We start from the raw sequence: 17,500 nt of genomic DNA on the forward strand, positions 1-17,500 counted from the left end.
CGATTAAACAGCTAGCTTAATTAAGGAAGACCAGTGGTTCTACTCCGGTACTCGCTTACGGTCTGAAAGCTATGGTCTTCCTCCACAAGGAAAGCTACTGACTGACTGTTATAGTGTCAGTGTGGTTTCAAAACATAGTGAAACCAAGCAATAGATGATATATATAAATTTACACGATAATAAATTGATAATCGATTTTTGACCGATTTGAGTAAAAAGCGTTGCAACGGTCTGAAATTTTGCACACGAGTTATTTATTGGTCTAGACATACAAAGACTATTTACACAAAAAAATTGAAAATATGTATTCCATCTCTTTACGTAAAAATCATCAGTGGAGTCCCTTTAATTAAGGAAGACCAGTGATTCCACTACGGTGCTCGCTTAAAGTCTGAAAGCTATGGTCTTCCTACACAAGTAAAGCTACCAGATGACCCTTATAGTGTCAGTGTGGTTTCAAAACCCTACATACGAAATGAAATGAAATTAAGCAACCAACATATTATAGTTTGGTCAGAGCTCCTTAGACATACACGTTGCTCTTCACTAGCTGTCTTGATCACTTCTAGCATGGTTATTAAGGAAGACTATAAAAAATTGTACAAAATGGTAAATGTTTTAAACTTTTCATTCATTATTAAAAAGTCCACCCTTTTACTGTGTTAATCACATTTATGATGACTAATGTAGTTCAGTCTTGCACATGTTTTACTGAAAATATAGAGAAGTAAAGAATCCCTAAAGAACGCACAAAACGACTAGTTGAAAATGTTGCAGGCTCGGTTTTACTGAGCCTGTTCATGGATGGTTATAGAAAGTGAAAGTTACCGTCAACGCCCCCTAGCACCGTCTTAAGCAGAATTCACCATTTAATCATGGTAATGGTGAAATTTTGAATTTACTTTAATTGCAATGTTTAGATGATTTAGTTTAAAGAATAAACAGAATTAACACCATTTGCAGATAAATACTTGGCTACTTCTCATAGTGGAAAAAATTCAAATGGAGATGCGGCGATATTTGATATTATGTTTATCATATTTATATGTACACACAAGTTCATCTTGTTTGATTGATTGATTGGATTTTACGTCACAGCGACATAGTATAGGACATATGGCGACGTTCCAGCTGTGCTGGTGGAGGAAAACCTCGGGGGTGCCCTTCTGTGTATTATTTCAGGCACGAACGGGCACCTGAGTAGAACCACCTACGTTCCTGGAACGTAAGCTAACTGGATAGCTCCCTCACATGAATGAGTCCTACATATGTCCCTGTCGGGATTTGAACCTACAGCAGTGAGGGGCATGCGGTTTGAAGTCAAAGACCTTAACCACACGGCCCACGGACGCCCGAGTTCATCTTGTCAACTTCGGTAAACAAGTTGTGATTATGTGTGAATTAACTGATAATTGATAATGTTATCAGGACCAGACATAAATGATACAAATAAAATTATCACAACGCGACATCTGAAGATGTAGATAACCGAATTTTATATAAATGATGCAACAAAACTTATGAGATTTTTTTTACCAATGGGTATTATATTGGTTAGGGAAGATAGGTTTGTGGTCTGAACTAAAAGGGCTGAGGGATCCCAATTAACTTCAGGCCTTGTTTCAGAATGCGGGGGGGGGGGGGGGCATAAGGGGTCCCTTGAGATTTGGCTTTTTCCCCTCTACACTACGCTACTCAGCCCAGCCTCGAAATCTTCAGACTTTCTCTTGTAATAAAATCCTTGTTCCATGCCTGAAATCTAAATGTTAAACTGGGATGTAGCTATAGTCACAAATCCCATGGCCCATCCCCACCCACCATCGTTGTAGTTTTGAATATCCTTTCAGCTACCTTACCGACGTAAGCTACAGTTACATATTGGCAGAATCATATAAGTTAAGTAAAATAGTTCAAATCCAAAGGTAGATTACTTCTAAATCGAGCATGGTAATCACTGATTCCTTTTGCTTAAAATGTTTCTGTTATCGTGTAAAAAGGTAATTAATAAGAACTCTAATAGTTAGGCTGTCATTAATGCAAAATTTTGTATCGATATATCAAGAGATAAATATCGACCATATATCGACTTTAACAATAGATTCAATAAAAAACATTTGAATATGTGTTGCGGCTCGTGAAAATGTATGGAATTTTATCATATTTCGATAAAAATATATTCCATATTTCACTCAGACGAAAATATATCCTCTTAATATTCACTAACATAAATAAATTTTAGCTTGTTTCGCTATTTGAAAGTGTGTATCGATATTGTATCGGATGATGAATATCGATGATATATCGATATTGCGATATTCAATGACAGCCCTACCATTAGTACTAAGGTTTGTAACATTACGAGACATGAAATAATGTTTCGCGATTTTTTTTACCTTTTGAGGAAGGTTTATATCATCCATATTTCCATCAATTCAAAATGACCCTCAAGCTGGCTTATAAATCATACAAAAAAGCGAATTCCACTTTTTCAGGGTATATCTCTTTATCATTATTTTAAATATCTAACTTACAGTGTGCCATTCGATATTTATAACAGTTAAATTTAGGTTAAACTTGACAAACTCGGTTCCATTCTTTATAAGCTGGTCCAATGTTTCTTGAACTGAAAAGGGCCACATTTCATTTAGTAGCGACGTACGTGTCATGTATCTTGTAATTAGGTTAAAGAAAAAGCGGTCTACCTTTTAACATAAGAAAAAAACGGTCATTTTGAGAGCTTACTGTATATATATTCAGACGTGTGCAATGGTCATCTGATTACACTGTCTAGTTAAAATACTCAGTGACCGTGACTCTGATTTCGGACAAAGCTGAAAGCCGAGGCCACGTGTTATTGCGCTTTAAACTTTGTAGATTAAAGAAATGACTGGAGCGGCGCTATTTTTTTTGTATCGGCTACACTGTAACAAGAATAATTACAAGAGTCACCACCAAGCGAGGACCACGCTCGACTTTTCTTATTTCCAAAATCAAACACGCCAAAGGAAGTATACTGTAGTAAACAGTACTCCTAGAAAACATAAATTTCTTGTACAAAATATAGCTCAAATTTCATATATGACTTCATCAGTCAAGGTTATGTTCAAATAAAGGTCATACTTAAATTATTCAACTTGTCGATATTACCTTGTCTGAGTATGAATCAAATCTCTCCATTATGATATATGATAATAAAGAACAAAGTAATGGAACTTTTAAACTATATTCATTATCATGACCATAACAGTCAAGCTCAGAGTCATATTTATACGATTATTTTGTCCAAATATAAATCAAATTTGTGAATAAATAACAAAAGTTATGAAATCTAAGCTAAATTCAATCATTTGACATTGACGGTCAAGGTCATTTATAGTTTCATGTCATACATGAATTGCTTGACATGTCTGGTTTGTTATAAGTGTTCTTTGATTCAAGTATAAAGCAAACCCATAGATAAATTACAAGATAGTGGCAAAATTTCAGCAAGTTCAGCAATTTAATACTAAGGGTCAAGGTCCAATTAAAGTCAAGGTCAAAAGAATTTTCTTTAATTTCTTGTCCAAGTCTTGTTGTTATGACGACAATCCATTTATTACTTTTAAGTTGTAAGAAATTATAGCACCCCCCCCCCCCTTGAAATAAGTATATTTTGACATTCAAGGTCATGGACATTTATGGGACAATATCAAAATGATGTTGATCTTCTTGAAGACATTGTCCTTAAGGTATTTGTGTTCCAGTATGACAATCGATCCATTTATGAATAACAAATTTGTAGTCAATTATATAAAAATCAAGAAAAAAATAACCGTGGAGGTCAAGGTCATTTATAAGTCAATGTCAATGTCAAGCTCACTCTGGACTATTTAAAGGTCTTGTCCAAAGATTGTTGTGCGTAAGTATGAAATCAATTCATTATGAAATACCAAAATAATGTCCAATCTTCTTGGACGGCAACTGTAGCAATAGCTCAAATGTTTTCTTCGAAAAAGTCGAGCTAAAAAAATCATAGAGTCGCCTGTACAGATGTGCTTCTGGTGGTGACTATAAATAAACGTATATAACTTTCTTCTTGAAACATTTGCCTTTATAAGAGAAAATCAGACCGCCAGAAAGAATTACTTTTTCTGATGATATAAATGAATTTTTACACAAATAGATGATAGAGTTTTTTCATGAGAAAACTTTTTAGAAAGAACGTTCTGCATTAGATTTCTTATCTCGATATATTCATTTTGCTAGAGTGCATTACAAAGCTGTCATTTTAAAATGACAAGGTGAACAAAGTCTTTCCATAAAGTTTACAGGAACAACAATGTCCTATCAACATTTTTTCCAGAATGGATGGTGCTAATGTGCGTGTTATTCGGGGAAAAGAGAATGCGAAAATAAGTACCATTGTCCCTAATTAAAATTTACAAACTATTTGCACTTTTACAACGTTTTGTTTGTTTAAATTCATGATAATATATAATGATAATTAGTCGGTCGTGACGTGGCTTATTATCAGTAATTTGATTGTTGTCGGATAGATAATCATGATAATGGTGATTAAAATGTCTGGGTATGTTAGTCAAGGCTTATTTCACCGGGTATTCACTTTATAATGTAGCATGTGTTAAAATCTCATGTGCTTATTACAGTTATGTTGGTTTCTGGGTTTTAAATAAGTAGAACGGTTTTTAGTGTACCATGTGTTGAAATCTCTTTTGCTTATTACAATTATGTTATTTTGACGGTTGTTAAATAAGTGGAACGGTTTTTAGGGAGTTTCAAGGTTAAAGGAACTCAACTAAGGTCCAAAACCCTAAAAACATAAAAAATTGTATTGTGTTGATGAATCAGCTGGGACACTTCACACAGAAAAAAAATGAGAAAAATAATTCAGAAATATTCTAAAATGAATTCAAAATTTTATTTTTTGTGTGCTATTTTCAGCCTGATTTAAGTTGCAACGCTTTTCCATTTTTGGTCATTTTCACAATAAGAATTATTCTAGAAAAAAAACGGAGGGAGCTAATGATCTGAAATTTTGCACACATGTAACTGCTCTGGACGTTTATCAAATTGAACATTAATCTCAAAAAACAATTTTAGTCCTGTCATGTCAAAACTACCTCAGTGGAGTCCCTTTAATATAGAAAAAAAATTGAACCATATTCCTCTTAAAGACCGATTGTTTCACTCAGTATGAAGGTTATCCCAGTGAACCTTTACTAAAATTTAACGAATCCTTATTTGTTTTGCATATTAACCTTATTATTGGAGCCACAATGCTAGAAGCTGCTTCAGTGTTGTTGAAATAATGACAAATGGCCGAAAGTTGACTGAACCTTAGTGTACATGTTTTTGCATATTCTGGCAATTTCTTCTTCCCAACAAAACCACCTTGTACCATATGTCATTGCCAATAGCTCTAGCATTGAATTACTCTGGTATTCTACTATATGTAAACTTGTTTTGTCATGGTTTATTAAGAAATGAAAATAATTTAGCGCGTTGCACATTTTAACGATTTCATTTGTAAAATTGTTAAATAAGTGATTAAAATTTTAGCTGTCTAGAAAAAAGATTTCAAAATCGTTATAAATGTATTGTTTTTACTAAGTTTGGCACGGTAGACATTTTTTTTGTATTTTAAACTTGTATAACGGCGAAAAATTGTCGTTAGCTTTTTTTTCTCTTGTTCATCATTCACACTATAAGAAAGAAAGAAGAAAAAGATAAAGAATGAAAGAGTAGAAAGAAAAATAAGAAAGAAAAAAAGAAAGGAAGGAAGGAAGAAAGGGTAAATAATTAAGCTGACAGTATCATTTTTAGTACGAAATCATACAAACGTGGACGTTATCTATGATATGTAATCACAACTGAACAAAGGTTGGTAAACAACCTATTGTTATCCGTATATATCCGTATATTTCCACCTACCTTACATGTACATCTCACATGATGATAACAATACTTGCATATAAAGACCGCACTGTTTCCCATCTTGTCCATTTTTAAATGAAATTAGGTAAATACTGTACAAGTTACTAAAAATAGACCAAGACTAAAAATGTGGCTGTTTGCTGGATTAATGATATTCTCTGCTTTAATAATAATAATTTTAATAATTTTGACTCACTTTCTTTCAGCAAAGGCAGAAATAACGAATTTAGATAAACGTTATGTCTTTATAACTGGTTGTGATACAGGTTTTGGTAATTTATTGGCGCGAAATCTCGACACAAAAGGTATAAATGTTATTGCCGGATGTCTCACAGAATCCGGTATGAAAGGTCTAAAATTAGTGACTTCCGCTAGACTAAAGACTGTCCAAATTGACGTTACTGACAAGGAATCAATCAACGCTGCGTTTGAGTTTACAAAGAATAATATTGGCAATGAAGGTAAGAAAAAATAAGAAATAAACAACTTTACAGTTCAATGTAAGATATTGACCTACTTTAACAAGTATACCTGTTTAAATGAAGCAGTCTAAACTCCACATCAATTTACAAATTTATCATAAAACGAAAAAAATGTGTTCCATGAACTTATTATAAGAACATAACAAATAACAACATGAACATAGCAATACAAATAAAGAGCAAGAATAATTATAATTAAGCCTTACTTAAAATGTGATCTTTATAAAATCAAACGATAAAAAAGAAACAGTTTTTACGTCAAATGCATTCTTATGTTTGTCCCAATTTTAGGACTGTGGGGATTGGTCAACAATGCTGGCATAATGCCAACGTTTGCACCCGCTGAATGGACACCCATCGAAGCTTTTGAGGGAGCATGTAAAGTTAATCTGTTTGGAACAATATCTGTCAGTTTGAAATTTCTGCCTCTTTTACGACAGTCGCAAGGCAGACTTGTTAACGTCAGTAGCGTGACGTCAACATGCGCTTATCCGGGAATAGCCAATTACGTAATATCAAAAGCTGGCGTCAAGATGTTCTCATCTTGTTTACGGTATGTTTTATTTTCGACATGGCTTTCAAAAGCATGAAACAGTAGTAATAAAAGACATGTGCACTAGCAAAACTACAAGGTTCCTGCTGCTTTGTAATAAACATGGTTCAGCATGTAACATGATGTATTGTTGAGGCCTATTGCACAACGTCATGCATCAGTAGCCATGTATTCAAAATACTTTGGGGTTTTAGACATATTAAATGCCTTAATGTAAAAACTACATTTAGTAACGTTATTTAATCTGTATTGATGCCAATACTTAGCAATACCAGGGGTTATAACCACCTACCTGCTGGAGCTAAGAGATGCATAGGCTCCAGTAATTCGAGCAGTAATTCGCATGGATAAACGGTGGTTACAACCCTTAAAAGGCATCCCCTCAGCCACAAGGGGCACGCCTTCCTCAGCCACAAGGGGCACGCCTTAAATCAACCATGGTTGTTCTTGTCTTCCAACTAACTTTTCAAATTGTTAATTTCATTTATAATATTGGTTTGTTTAAGTCTTTTATGATTACACAAAATACCCCTTTTACAGACGTGAATTGTTCAATTCTGGCGTGACAGTCCACTCTATAGAACCAGGTGGTTTTAAAACGAACATAACCGAACAAGACCGACTGTTGAATATATTAAAAAAGGGTTACATGAAAGCTGAGCCCGAGACAAGAGAATTTTATGGTGGGAGAATTTCAAGTTACAGTAAGTTTCTTTTGAATCATTTTATGACCAAATAATCTTTCAGAAACTATACTTAAATTGATAGTAGAGCTTTTTTATTTAAACCTTTCAAAATGTTTAAGAAGTGTACCCCAATTTTTAAAGGGAAAATCTTAACATTTATAATAATATCCTTAGGACACTTTTATATTTGATTCATAAGCTTCCTCTTCGAAGTGCTATATAACAATATAATACCTTATGTGACTGTGTACCTTCTTTGTGTTTATATATGTATCAGCGGGACTTTAAATAATATAATATTCTTGTTATATAATATTCTATTATAATCATAATTGATATATTCTCAATGACGTTAGCGGTCCGACAAAAAAGTAAAGTGACCGTCTAAGCGGGCACTATTACTTTTTTGTAGAACCGTTAAAATTTAGTGGCGTGTACGCAAGGAACATTTCTTACAAACAAAGCTGACATGATTTTTACTGGTAATTTTGTTATTTTAAACAATAATATTTATTTTTTAACCTTTACAATTATATTTTAGTAAAATGCGATATAATAGAAGAAATAAGTCCTTGGTCGGACCTCAACCTTCGACCCGTTAAATGTGTTCGTGCTAACTACTAGGTCACAATAATGCTACGAGGCCCTCATTACTGTGTACGATTTCTTAGATGTTGTTGAACAACTAGCACGAGTTGCCATGTATACAATATTAAATGAATTTCAACGTTGCAGTATTGGACATTTGGTGACATAGCATATATAGCTCAAATTATAAAAATGAGGCGTAAGGTAATCGTAGCAAAAGTTTATATCTTATCTTATTTCAGTTATTGAAGGAATGAAATTGTCTGCTAAACACGTGAGCGGTGACCCACAAGATGTTGCAGACGCCATGACTCATGCTCTTGTTGCTAAGTATCCTAAAATTCGTTATCTTGTCGGAATGGACGCTAAGCTCTTCTTCCGGTTGGTGACGTGGCTTCCGGAATGGATTGTGGATAATATTTTTGGCTGGCCATCGCCATACGGAAAAGTTGGAGAAGATCTCAAAGAATTAGACGATTTGAAAAACAAGTGAACAAATGGCTGACAGAGGGGACATTTCATTAACTCTGAAAAAAATGTTTGATCTCCATTATTTCACATACTTTAAAATTAGAAATGTGCTCATTTAGGATAACAGTGTTCATTTTTAAGCAGTTGGAATTTTGAAACTTGAAAAACTTTTACTTGAAACGCTAAAAAAGAAATTTTTTATTTTATTAAATTAACCTTATTATAAATAATAATTTGGTGAGAAGCTAAATAATTTACTAGACCAGTCAATGTACTCGTTAATTTCCGCGAAAGTACGTATATATTCGCTTCTTAGCATCGAACGTATACGAACAGTTGCCGATTTTCATTTTCGGTCCATAATCTGGATTTAGGTCATTTGTACCAATTTTTACGATTACATATAATGTTGTTTATTTGTATATTTGTGTATATACTTATGTAAATATTTGTAAATAATCCTTCTAAATTATGCTGAACAAAACAACGCAACACATTTATTTTCATACTCTGTTTATTTCACTTAATGTTGTTGAATTCATTTTCAAGCAAATGCTTCACATCACCACTATGCACAAACAATGCAAAACAAACTATTTCAATCTCATGCACAGATGAACACACTTATGTATGTGTTTCATTAACCATTGTAAATATTATTCATTGCTGCCACCGAATAAAAATATGAAAAAAAATGTTTTTGAAATTTTGTTCCTTTAATTACGATGATATAGAGCTAAACGAACAAACAATATCGATGAAACTTTGCCTGTTTCCTATATCATTGAGGTGCTCTTAATTCGACCATCACCTAAAGTCAACACCTAATCTGTTTATGTCCCAAAATCTCTTGATAATGTCCATTTAGAAAAAAATAAAACGAATGGTTGCGGATTCAAATTTGTACAAATTTGGAGGGTCTAATTTACAGAATTATAAGACTTGAAGCTCTAGAAAATTTTAATAATGTACCTTAAAGTTAAATATTGTGAAGTTAATAAAGTAAATAATTTATACATTGCAAAGACGTCAAAATATACTAAGCAAAAGTGTCCTTAATTCGTTAGTAATGCAATAGAAAATTTTGTGAAATTGAAAATGCGTAAATATTTTACTAACAAGAATAACATCAAACTTTTTGCGACGTTGTATAACTGCAGAACGATTCGCAATGCCCAAATACTGAAAAATTATTAATCAGTGTGTTCTTAAGAAGACTTTTGTCTAGACAAGTGTCTATAAGTTCCAAATTAAATCATGCTTTTTTGTAGGATGTTACACGTAGTGCAAACATTAGTATATAATGCACACAAGGGGGCATAATTGATTCGACAAGTAGTTATACAAGGTGTGAGTTTATACACAAAACATCAAACGGTTTTCATGTAGTACTTTACTTTATAATGCGGTTTATTAGGGCATATACACCTATATCAAGGTGTCCTGTATATCGTGCAAAGTTGGGATGATGTATCTATAGATCATTGTCTATTTAAAGCGTAAAGACTTTTATTACGCGACCTCCTAATGACTCTTATTGTGATTAAAATAGAAATTAAAAAATGTGCCGCCCCTGTTTGACCACAAATGATATTTTAAATGTCTTATTTAGCATACCGTGACCTTATTCTAATAAATAAGCTGATCTGTTTGTTACTTATAAATAAATGCTAACTATTTCCGCATTTCAAAGTAAGACATATATATTTTAATTGATCTATAAAAGTAACTTTCTCTGTGGTATTAAATGTCCCAAAAGTTCAGTTGTAACTGAAAGTAAACACATATTTGCAAACAGATAAATCAGACTGAAATCTATCACAACCAATACCTTTAATCAGAACGCAAGCCATACAGGCATCTTAGGCGAGTTTTACCTCGGGGATTTAAAAATATCAAATTTTACTTAAAAACGAAATTACGTGCATAACTAATTCTCTTAAAACTAAGGCTTAAACATTTTATAAATTTGTGATGTCCTCGTATAACATGTATTGTAAAAGCAATATGGTTCAACCATTACCTTGCAAACTTTGCAAAATAAATATGATTTGTCATAACCCTATTTTTAGATTTTAAGCATTACAATTGCAGTCATGGAATTGATTTATTTTAAATTTAGCCTGGCGACAAAAGCTTTACAAGATCTGCCAGCATGAGTTCGCTGTTCTCCATTCAGTCAGTTAATATTTTGATATTTTCGTTAAAATGATAAATTGTGTTTTCCGAGTTGAAAGATGGATATCAAAATTATTTAGGTCTAAAGATTAATTAAGATTAACTTCAGATGGCAAGCCACGGGTCTCGAACCATCAGCAGGACTTAACGAGTTGAAGTCTCTTTCTTTATTTAGAATGATTTTTATTGGTAACAATGAATGATACTATCTGGAATAATTGTTATATAACAGTGTTATATGTTTGTTTTTTTTTAAATTTGAATAGGAGATGCCCTAGATTTATAAAATTGCCAAAAAACATTTTTTCTTACCTATCAAGTGATAGTTTTTGTGATAATTTATGTTTGTGCCGAAAGCGATGAATTTTCTTGACATTGTTGCAAAGTATATTTTGGCTTTGTTGAGCCTCTCATTTTAAAGATTACGAACTGTGGAAAAGCCGAAAATATCGTAAATTTTCGAGATAATGTCGATATGAGCGATTATATAATACAGATAATGAATCATGATTATCCCATAGTCTTCCAGCGGCAACTGAATCTATTCATGCATTAGCATTCAGTCATAATATATTTTTAATTTTCCCTACAACAGGTAAATATCTCTTATTATTGTCGAGCAGATTGTTTATTTTAAGAAAATTTTAAGAAAAACTGTTTCGTGTTAAAAGTCAGAAATCAACCTGTTTAACATTGACAAAATATAAGAACACGTTAGAGAATGAATAGATTCGTGCTGCCCATTAATACATGTATACGTCATTAAACTGACAGTCTCATTTTTTTAAATGTTATTTTTTTCTTCCGTATGTTTACACATAAAATTCACTAAATTTGACATTAAACTATTTTAAATGACGGAATGATATAAGATATTGCTTACCATTACATTACTCACCACTACTGACATTTAAAATTGTAGGTGGACATACGAAAATAATAAACACATAAACATCTTTTTGAAAGCATAATGACAGACGCGTGCCGTCTGTTTGTCATTTTTATTCGTTCGAAAAAAAAACAATACCCAGATAACAATTGTCAATGAGAGCCTATTGTTTACAAAATGCGTGACATCGTTAACATCTTCATGTTGACGGATTAAAAGCGTTTATTTTTTATGTAAAATAGTAAATCTCTTTTTTAAAATGAGACGAAAACGATGACTGCTAATAAACCCTTCCCAAATATTTATAGAAATTAATAATGGTAAATTCGATATCCTTGTGTCTTTTGTTGTGAGAAATGAAATGTTAAATTGCCTCATCAATTGATGGTCAACATATGTGATTTATATTATGAAATAAAAAGTATTTACGTTATTAGGTGATTTTATTGAAGCTTTCTTAGATACATATATCGTGCTGGACCGACATATGGAACTGGGGGGGAAAGTGATGCAAGAGACAACAATTTAAGTATCAAACATCTGAAAAAAAACACCAACAAAGCTCTTGTTTTAATCATTTTATTTTGGATTTATCTAACACAAAGTGATGATTTGAACAGAATACATTCACGTAGTCTATTTATAATACTGCAACTACATTAATAACAGACATGGGTTTATTTTTTAAAGTCTTACCCTGAAGACCAAACTCCTAAGCCGTTGTTATGTTATATATACTGGCTTGAACATTCGTTAAGGTTAAGGAGGATTATACACATTGACAAAGTATTAGTAATAGGTTTGGACACAATAATACATATATTAATCATAGAGATTTACTGTTTAAAGTCGGTAACTGCTTAAACCGAATCGAAATAAAACAAATGCAAAGATGTCATTGTTATAATAGATAGAAATATGAACTTGTTATATAAGTCAAATTTCTGTCACAACACAGTTTTGTAGCTGCGTATCTTCTCCAATATCACTTTTCTATGACTTTAGAAATATCTAGTTCAACATAAACATTACATATGCACGTGGATTTAAATGTATGTTGGCCACTAACAAAATGATGACCGCTAACACAAATGATTGTCTTACTACTTATCTATATAGCTCTGTCGAGTTCTTATGAATTATAAAATCTTGAGGGTTTCGGCATAGATGAGCTCCTGATACGCTGGAATGTACGTTTTTGTCTTTGTGAGCCAATGGTATTCTGCACTTCGGCCAGATGCTTAATTGTTGTTCTTCTAAATTTATCTTTGGTTTCTAGATATTTGTTGCCATTGTTTTTCTGATATTTTATCATTTGTTCACTTTTAATACTTGCAGTGTTATCTCCGAAATTAACTTGTTGTCGAGTAACTGCTGTGCGAGCTATTCCGTTTTCGTTTGTTTGAGTTTTTGCTCTATGAACTTGGTTTATCGTCTGATGACCACTATTGGTTCTTTGACTTTGACGGTTCGCAAAAGAAGCAGATGCCTCTGGAATAATAGCTCGTGTATTGTGTTGTTGCAAACGACGACGATTCAACTCTCTTTGAATGAATTTATCGCCATAACTGTTTTCGGATTTCGTTTCAAAATATTTTTCATCATCATTTTTGCTTCTCCCAATACTTCTCATATTGATGAAAGGACGATTTGTTTGGAGAAATCCTTGTGTACCCCGTTTCCTTCCGAAATATTTTTCGTCATCACTGTTTCTTCTTGTATCAATTCTTTGCCTGCGTCCGTTTACTTGATCTGGAAGGCTCGATTGAGGGAAAGGGTCACTTTTTCTATCAAAATATTGTTCGTCATAATTATGTTTTCTTCCAGACCGGAAGCGTTGCACTTGTTGGACTGACCGAGAATCAGAGTTTTCAAAATACTTTTCTTGATCTAGGTCTTTCCCATTGGCCTTATTAAAATCGTCTAGGTATTTTCTGCTTCTAGCCATATTCATCCGAAGTCTTGTCATCTTATCAAAACTCTCAAATATTTTGTCGTCAAGCCTGTGTACATAAGAACATTTTTAATGTCGTGTATCTATGTTAGAATAAATGCGTTGTAAAAATAAATTTCACATCTTTCACTTAGTCGCAGCAGTATTTGCTATCCATTTACCTTTATATATAAATTTCAATGACGTTTCATGTTAGCAATTATAAAGTAAACATTAACAAAGAGATCAAACGTCATGCATGTATCATTATTCTTATTTCAAGTAAAAAGATTTAACATTAAAATATTATTGATTTAAATTAAAAACCATTAAGAGTTGATGCTTTCAGTGGTTAAGGGTTTTATAGTACTTAGATCAATAAGAGATAGGACCCTCCTGGCCATGACCCTGCCAATATTTTTCAATCTAGTTCTATTCATAGAAAAGATTTCGAAGTAAACATTTTGAGTTAAAAGAAACAACATTGAAATAACTTACATGTTATCGCCATCGTTATCATAGTAACCCTCCTTTCTCTTTTCCAGTAAATCTTCAAATTGCTCATCAAAATCCTCGAATCGTTTTTCCCATTTTTCCTCAGAGTCAACACTATTTTCACCATTATCATTTCTACGACCATTAAAGTTATTTATTTTACCAGATGCGGTCTGAAGCCAGTGTCTTCTTCTATCCTCTGGAATGACTTGTGGTTCCACATACTCTCCTTTAGATGGAGGCGTACCGTCGTTAAAAGTAGGTGGTTGAGCTCGCGGAATGTCATATGCCGGCTGATGTCGTGGCATAGGAATAGGTGTGTAGGTTCTTGTAGGATATTGAGGTTGAGGTCTGTTTAGTGTAGCTGGTGGTTCAAAGGATTGTCTCCATCTGTAAATTCTTATGGGAAGGCGAGGAAATGGTTGTCTTCGGTTAATCCATGATGGTGGTTGATACATCGGGGGTCTATTTGGTCTTATTCTCAAATATATGAAAGGTGTTTTCCTCTTCATTGAATTCTTTATATATTTCATTTCCTTTTGATTCATCATTTCAATTGGCTTGATCGGTTTAAACGGTTTCATCCGATACATCGGTTTCATTTGTTTCATCGGACGCATGGGCTTCATTTGGACCCTCGATTTCATATTCATATGAAGGGGTTTTGTGCTCCTGAAGATCTTTGGTTGAACATAGCGAATCGCATTGAAAGGCGGACTATTCATTGGTGGGGGTAATATTTGCACATGTCGTCTTGAAATGAAGTTCCCCATGTTGTAATTATGAAATCCTCCTCTATACAATGGTGGTGTGAGCACCAGATGGTGTGGCATAGATGGGTGAAATGGATGCGAGAACTCTGAATAGTAACAATAAATGTTTCAAAATTTTACACAATTCTTAAAAGTAATTTCGTCTATATTAAACATTGTACATTTCAAATAAAAGAATTAATGCTCAAATTAAATAAAAAATATATATCAAATGAAAAATAGATATGACACATCTGCTTTTCATAAAGTAAATGTAATTTGCTACATTTTGAGGCTGTTCTACAAGTCTCATATGTTATACATTTTCTAATCTTTAAATCTACACATTTTTAAGGAGTACCCAATTATTTTCATTATTCATTAAAATGGTTTATAGGCTCTCTGCATTTTTGAAGAAAAGTTTAACTACTTTAATAAATATTTTTTTAATATTTAAATCTCTTTCAATACCATCATCAGTACTATTAATTCATAGACAAAAATAGACGAAATTTATATACTGCAGCATTTCAACATTTAAGTTTCGGTAAGAACAATGGCATTATGCAAATGCATTTTAAAACGATGAAATTTATATGTCTATATATAATGGCATCATCTAGTTGAATAATTGATAACATACTACCAATTATTCTTTTCAAAGAATATATATTTTCACCCACTATATCTAAGGAAATAAAAACAAAAATACCCCCGAAAAATAATAAATAACTAAAAATATATTTAAAGTAAAAATAAAATTATAAAAAAGTACGAAAATATATAATTACTTTTGATAGGATTATGGCATAAATATTATGACTGACACAAATTCAATCAACACCTTTTTATGCCTAAGTCGACATTTTGTTTAACAATAATTGAAATATTTTTTTCGTAAAAAATTAAGTTAAATTTCAGAAAACAATATTGAAAAAACTATAAATAAAAAAGAGGAAAGAAAATGGATAAGATAGATTTAAAGATGTTTTTACTTACTTGCATAACAGCATGTTATTGCAAGAACAAACAGAAGCAGCTGTATTAGTCCCATGTTAAATTGTAACTTAACTACAATCTCAGAGTCTCTAAAGTCCACCTTATATACTTTCACTCAAGTCTAAAAGAATCTTAATCATTCAGTCACAAATCAATAGTAGGTCCATATTTCATTCTTAAGGAATGTCCTACAAAAACATTAAATACGACCAAGAACAAAGCTTGACTTTTGCATAATTATCTTTTTTTTAATTACCATTATTAACTTTTATGCAAATGATTTTGAGTAACGTCATCAATTCTTCTTAACTGTAAAAAATATATTGCTTCTATCAATGACAATCCTTTTTTGCATACATAAAATTATTACTGTAGACTAACGTTATCTAGCGCTTTGAAAAAACGTTTCTTTTAAACTTAAATCTACTTATTTTTCGCAAAAATCATTTTCAATGGTTTTTTATCATTGAATGCATCGAATTACCTCCGGATGGTAAAAATTAACTCATTTATTTAAATGCTAAATACATTTTTCAAGTTGTACGAAAAACTCATTACGCAAACTAAACAGAGTTTACGTTTTGATGCGTTTAATTGTAGGTGACGCCCTTTAGTGGTAGTAATTATTGTTCCTAATTAGGAACTGAATACATAAATACAAGAATTGAGACGTTTAGAAAATTGACATGCTCTTTGAAGTGTTAAGGAAATACGTACGTGATAGAAATATAACGAATCATTTTAACATATGCTAATGAAATCATAGTTCATAACAATGTAAAAACATATGTTTAAACTATTGATATTTTTAGATTAAGTTTTCTCTGAATAAATTAATTGATTTAACTAAACGGAACTGAATATTTATCATGTCTTAGCTGTAATGAGAGGATAATTATTTCATTTGTTAAATATCAAAGGAAGTTATGTCAAAAGCCATGGAAAAGAGATCAACCCTTGAGTTTAATACTGTTCAAATAACATTTTGCTTTCAAATGTGTACGTATTCTGCATTTTGTGTGCCGAAGATAAATTCTTCTATATTAGGCGTTCAATATGATATGTTAGTAATCTTGATAAAAGGCAATAAAGGTGTTTTAAGACCTACATTTTATACAAAATAAATATCGCATTGTTTATACGCCATAAGTATCATACAAACATTTGATAATTCAAAAATGTCATTTATTCAAATCTAAGTCATTCGTATGATTGCTTTTACAATTTTTAAGGAAACTTTATATTAAAAATATTGTCAATTTTGATAAATACTTACCATTTTGACATAAATATTTATTTCAATGAAAACTTTATGACGTAATGACGTTTTAAGTCAAATGAAAGAAATACTCTAACAGCAAAAAAGATAAATTAAATCAAACTACTTAAGTTTTAATTATCTAATTACATTTCAATCCCTAATATTTCAATTTTTCACTATGAATAATTATAATTATACATATATACCTACCCCCCCTCGCATCGGCTTAAGAGTACTAAATTGATTACTTGCAATGTTTTCCGAATGACCCAAATATTG

At 32.1% G+C, this 17,500-nt stretch overlaps 2 protein-coding genes across 2 annotated transcripts; one reads left to right on the forward strand and one right to left on the reverse strand.

Moving 5' to 3' along the window:
• Positions 1-6,006: 6,006 nt before the first annotated feature.
• Positions 6,007-9,413, forward strand: LOC132754070 (retinol dehydrogenase 7-like). The gene is made up of 4 exons (XM_060744658.1): positions 6,007-6,395; positions 6,708-6,969; positions 7,510-7,673; positions 8,486-9,413. Exons 1-4 carry the CDS (start codon positions 6,062-6,064, stop codon positions 8,734-8,736), a joined length of 1,011 nt encoding a protein of 336 aa, XP_060600641.1. The 5' UTR covers positions 6,007-6,061; the 3' UTR covers positions 8,737-9,413.
• A 2,950-nt stretch (positions 9,414-12,363) lies between these two features.
• Positions 12,364-15,058, reverse strand: LOC132754073 (uncharacterized). The gene is made up of 2 exons (XM_060744663.1): positions 14,213-15,058; positions 12,364-13,784 (listed from the first exon to the last, which is right to left on the reverse strand). Exons 1-2 carry the CDS (start codon positions 15,040-15,042, stop codon positions 12,914-12,916), a joined length of 1,701 nt encoding a protein of 566 aa, XP_060600646.1. The 5' UTR covers positions 15,043-15,058; the 3' UTR covers positions 12,364-12,913.
• Between the last annotated feature and the right edge of the window lie 2,442 nt (positions 15,059-17,500).

This window comes from Ruditapes philippinarum, unplaced genomic scaffold (genome assembly GCF_026571515.1).
Source record: "Ruditapes philippinarum isolate M1 unplaced genomic scaffold, ASM2657151v2 ctg1718_1_1_1_1, whole genome shotgun sequence".
Lineage (NCBI taxonomy): Eukaryota > Metazoa > Mollusca > Bivalvia > Venerida > Veneridae > Ruditapes > Ruditapes philippinarum.

Coding starts and splice junctions, on each gene's coding strand:
- LOC132754073 (XM_060744663.1), bottom strand. CDS start 15,042: ATGCCACACCATCTGGTGCTCACACCACCATTGTATAGAGGAGGATTT. Junction 13,785..14,212: donor GATAACGATGGCGATAACAT/GTAAGTTATTTC, acceptor TTATGTACACAG/GCTTGACGACAAAATATTTG.
- LOC132754070 (XM_060744658.1), top strand. CDS start 6,062: ATGTGGCTGTTTGCTGGATTAATGATATTCTCTGCTTTAATAATAATA. Junction 6,970..7,509: donor ATGTTCTCATCTTGTTTACG/GTATGTTTTATT, acceptor CCCCTTTTACAG/ACGTGAATTGTTCAATTCTG. Junction 7,674..8,485: donor TGGGAGAATTTCAAGTTACA/GTAAGTTTCTTT, acceptor ATCTTATTTCAG/TTATTGAAGGAATGAAATTG.